This window comes from Octopus bimaculoides, chromosome 20 (genome assembly GCF_001194135.2).
Source record: "Octopus bimaculoides isolate UCB-OBI-ISO-001 chromosome 20, ASM119413v2, whole genome shotgun sequence".
Classification (NCBI taxonomy): domain Eukaryota; kingdom Metazoa; phylum Mollusca; class Cephalopoda; order Octopoda; family Octopodidae; genus Octopus; species Octopus bimaculoides.
In genome coordinates, this window is record NC_069000.1 from 45,186,277 (window position 1) to 45,191,482 (window position 5,206).

The 5,206-nt window shown below is 36.4% G+C and overlaps 1 protein-coding gene across 1 annotated transcript in view; it reads left to right on the forward strand.

The window, feature by feature from the left end:
- Nucleotides 1-5,206, forward strand: part of LOC106870134 (cholesterol transporter ABCA5) — a 57,112-nt gene that overhangs the window by 22,995 nt on the left and 28,911 nt on the right. The window contains exons 9-13 of the mRNA XM_052974985.1: nt 768-901; nt 2,200-2,352; nt 3,311-3,430; nt 3,893-4,031; nt 5,032-5,122. Coding sequence (XP_052830945.1) covers nt 768-901; nt 2,200-2,352; nt 3,311-3,430; nt 3,893-4,031; nt 5,032-5,122 — 637 coding nt within the window. The remainder of the gene's footprint in view (nt 1-767; nt 902-2,199; nt 2,353-3,310; nt 3,431-3,892; nt 4,032-5,031; nt 5,123-5,206) is intronic.

Below are 5,206 nucleotides of genomic sequence, written 5' to 3' on the forward strand. Positions count from 1 at the left end.
AGAGAGAGAGAGAGAGAGAGAGAGAGAGAGAGAGATAGAGAGAGAGAGATAGATAGATAGATAGATAGATAGATAGATAGATAGATAGATAGATAGATAGATAGATAGATAGATAGAGAAAGATTGGAAGAAATATAGATAATTAGACAGATGGAACTACAGATGGATATATATAAATATTGATGAATGGAAAGATAGATAAATACATTGCTTACTAGAAACGTAAATGAGTCGGTAAATAAATAAGTAGATAAGCTTATTAAATGGATTGATAGGTATGTACATAGATAGATATGAATAGATAGATAACTAAATAGAAATGGATAGAGATAGATGTATGTATAGATAGATGGATACATAGTAGGTTCATATATTCATATATAGATAGATAAATTTACATAAATTTGTTGCTAGGTTGGTAGGTAGATAAATAGACAATGAGCTACATAGACAAGTAACTCCCTAAATAGTTAGGTAAATGAATAGGTAGATTAGGTTAAGTAGATTAAATGAATGGAGAGGTATATACATGGATGGATATTGGTGGGAAGATAGATAGATAGATAAATTCATATATAGACAGGTAAATTTGCATTAATTTGTCGTTAGGTTGGTAGGTAGATAAATCGATAAGGAGCTACAGAGACAAGCAACTCGCCATGGACCCGAAATGGTACTTGACATTTTCCTAGTATTTTTACACCAAACGTAATTTCTCCTCTACTATGCCCTAAATAAATGCCTTCTTTTTGCTCCCTATATTTCAGACATCAGTTTGAATCTGTACGAAGACGAGATCACATGTTTGTTAGGTCACAATGGCGCTGGCAAAACGACCCTCATAAATATGTTAGCAGGTTTTCTGAAACCTGATTCTGGTCATGCCATGATATATGGATATGTAAGTTCACCGAATAATACAATATCATTGCAATCGCTGCTGCTGTTGATTTGTTGTTATGACAATTGTTACTGTTATTGAGGTTGCTGTTACTGTTTTTGCTATTGCTAATGTTGTTCTTGTCGTAATTGACGGCCAGGTGGCTGAATCGTTAGCACACCTGGCGAAGTGCTTAGTGGCATTTCGCCCGACTTTGCGTTCTGAGATCTAATTCCGCCGAGGTCGACTTTGCCTTTCGTCCTTTAGGATTCGATAAAATAAGTACCAGTTGAGTGCTGGGGTCGATGTAATCAACTAGCCCCTCCCCCAAAATTTCAGGCTTAGTAGAAAGGCTTCTTGTTGTTCTTGTTAAGACGGCATACAATCTCTCAGAGTTCGCCTCTTCTCTGCACACTATTTTAACGCCAAAAGTTACGAGTATATCTTTGCTAACGTCTTAAGTTTTTTAACACACCTTTTACAATATGCATAAGAAGTAAATCGCTTGTCTTTTTATCTCCCAATCTGGTTCCAAATTAGGCGTGGAGAGTCAATTTTTCAAATTTGAGCGTTTTAAGAATACTGTTCGTTCCTAGCTAATTTGCCGCAAATGTAACAAAACCTGTTTGAATTATTTTTAGATTTTCTGTTTATGGCAATTAACAGCTGTTATATAATTAAGAAATTTAAAATAGAAATCCCTCTCTCTCTCTCTCTCTCTCTCTCTATATATATATATATATATATATATATATAGAGAGAGAGAGAGAGAGAGAGAGAACCAGATTGTTAGATAATGTATATGAAGACTCTCTCACAGATATGCACACACACACACACACACACACACACACACACACACACACACACACACACACACACACAGAGAACGGTACACCTTCACTCATTACACTGTGGGTGGGAACACGGGTAACGCAAAAGCGAAAACATGGCGGCATCATGAGAAAATGCCGTCAGCAGTCTCTCTTTTCAGATTTTATTAATTTAAGTCACTAATTAATATGTACAACTTCCTTAGAAAATTACTTCGGTAGTAGTTTATAAATAACTCACCAACGTAAAAAAGAAAAAAGTAGAAGGGGAGACAACCAGAAAAGTTGAAAAATCTAATCTCAATGTGAATATTGTCCATTAGAAATATATCGAAGGGGGTGGGAGAATTGAACCCCAAGTCAACTGTTTACTACAACAGTAACAACAACAGTAGTCATAGCCGCCGCTGCTGCTGCTACCACTACTACTACTACTACTACTACTACTACTACTACTACTGTTTCTTCTCTTGTTTTTTGTGACAGGATGTTGCTAATGCTGACAACCTTGACCAACTTAAAACAATGATCGGATTGTGTCCCCAGGAAAACATAATCCACGATCATCTGACATGTAAAGAAAACCTAAGAACCTTTGCTGCATTGAAAGGGTTTTCAGCAGCAGAAATCGAAGATGAGGTAAGCTTGAAATAAAATAAAATAAAATAAAATAAAATGAATATATAAATTATAAACAAATATGATATATGCCACAGAACCACCGAAAACTAGACACCAATGGTTATGTATTGTCTAAGCCTAATTAAGTTACCTTTGAAGGAAACCAAACAATACCAAAGTAAGCGAACCCCACAAACTATGAACCCACAAACATTTTCCACTCTACAAGTACGAAGGGCAACGCAGAATAACGAGATTAAGATCGAATAAATCCACAATCGAACATATGTGCATTATCATCATCAGCTGCTCAATCGGATATCAACGTGGTTTTGGCACCTGGACAGTACTATTTAATTCAGTGGTGTCAACAGCGTTAGAAATATAAACGCTGCCTGGGAATCATCCAGCTTATTACTACAAGTAAAAACATAAGAGCAAGCCAATAGTGATAACCTCTAGCTCCATATTAGCGTTTGTATTGGTTCAGCAACGTGAAATTATGATCGGAAGAATGCAGAAAATATTAGCTTGGCTCTTACGCAAGGATAACTCGGAAATTCATGGAACGTTCTGTATTTTCCACTAGGAGTGCGCCAGTATGTCCGTAGCTGCATGACTGGAAGGCATAAGAGAATAAAAGAATGAAAGAATATGGCTGTACGAAACTCAACCCGCCCACCTCTATAGAACTACTCGTTTTAGTTGCTCCATCTGCTTAGGAGGGCAATCACATCTACTCGAAATCGCACACTGATATCTGAAAAAGAGACCACCACCAAACCCTGTCCAATACCACAAGTACCACCACCACCACCACCACCACCACCACCACCACCACCACCACCACCATTACCACTACCACATCCCCAACATCAATACAATTTTCACTTCCAGCACCACCACCACCACAACCTCCATCAACAACACCTGTAGAACCTTCTACGATTAATATAAATGTTTTCTCTACTTCAAGGTTGATTCACTGCTGAAAGATTTGAATCTTACGGAAAAAGCCGACGTGTTTTCAAAGAATCTCAGTGGAGGACAAAAGCGTAAGCTTTCTGTTGGAATGGCTTTCATCGGAAGACCAAAGGTTAGTATATACATGCACGCACAACCATTGATATACATGGATATAGAGAAATAGAGTGAGAAACACTTATACTTCACCTCATTTGTTACTTGTAGATGAATTTAAATCTATAAATTGTTTAAGGTCTTTTCATTCACTTGATAAGCTGCCGCAAGCGAAACATCTGACTGATTGTCACGAATCATTTCATTTATCAATAAGTTTATTGTCGGCGTTTAACACCGTCATAAGTTCTTTATTTGAGAGTGGTTTCTGGTTAATGACTAGATCTTTAATATACAACAGCACAATTTATTAATATATATATATATATATATATATATATATATAGATAGATAGATAGATATGCGCGCGCACGTGTGTGCTTAGCCGGCATTCCCACTGCAGCTTGGGATATGATTTTCTTCTTTCTCAATGATCCGTTAAATTATGGAATTTCAAATTTGTTGTTTATCATTTCAGATAATATTTCTTGATGAACCTACAGCTGGAGTTGATCCCTTGTCCCGAAGGAACATGTGGGAACTATTGAAGAAATACAAGAAAAACCACTGCATTCTATTGACCACTCACTTTATGGACGAAGCTGATATCCTTTCAGGTAAGTTTAATTTATGAGTTATGATTTTTAAACAATTTTATTCCTGTTCATCTGAACTAGAAATGGGTGTAACATCTCCTGTCAGTGCTGCTCAAATATATATATTTACTTTTCGTTTCACAATGAAATCAGTTGCTCATCTTCTACCCTAGAACAACAACACCTACTGGAATAATGTTGAAGCCTAATTTTCATTTATTTAGCCTATCACTCGCTGTTTTCCTAAGCCATTTTGTATGAGATTAGGTGCTTTTTTCACTTGCATTAAGATAAATTCGACAGGTGACTCAGAACACGTACAGAAAGATCTGGGGCAATGAAGCCTAGGCTTGTGTCCAAGTAACATTCTACCGACCCCTACTAATCACATCTTTTTTGCCAGAAACATTCAAATGCTTTCTCTGTATTCTTTACAATAAAATATAACAGTAAAAGAAAACAATAATTCTTGGAGTCCTTGCAGTACAGCAAGAATTCAAACAATAACGGATGTATATTATTCGCATGCGTTCAGGTATATTCGATCGCGAATATGCTTATCAATGTTGTATTTCATCATCGGAGAACATTTAAACCCGTTTGACATGATATGTGTTCATGATACACGTAACTCATTGACGTTAAGGGGACTTGGAAACGCTTTGGTGTTTCGACCTTATTTTGCGTCTCCTTAGTCAAAACTACCCCCAGATTAATAAACTAACAAGCGTATTGCCTCTTGTAGACATCAGTATCCAAATTATTGTGTGATGCGTGCTGTTATTTGCCAAACGAATAATAATTCTTGAAGTCCTTGCAGAACAGCAAAAATCCAAACAATAACGTATTTATTCATTCTCATACATTTTCGCAGATTCGAATAATAAATCATAAATTAAGAAACGATCTAATTAAAAAGAATATTGTAAACCTTCTGATCACATCTTTATAATTAATTTGTTGCTTAAATCTTAACATATCTTAAACTCTCTGCGTTCTTCCTCTCTCTCGTTCTCTCCAGATCGAAAAGCCATCATCAGCAAGGGGAAGCTCCAGTGTTATGGTTCGTCTCTATTCCTGAAATATAACTATGGAATAGGATACCATTTGAAGTAAGATACAATCTTGTTTGCTTTTGTTTCTTTTCTCTCTCTCTCTCTCTCTCTCTCTCTCTCTCTCTCTCTCTCTCTCTCTCT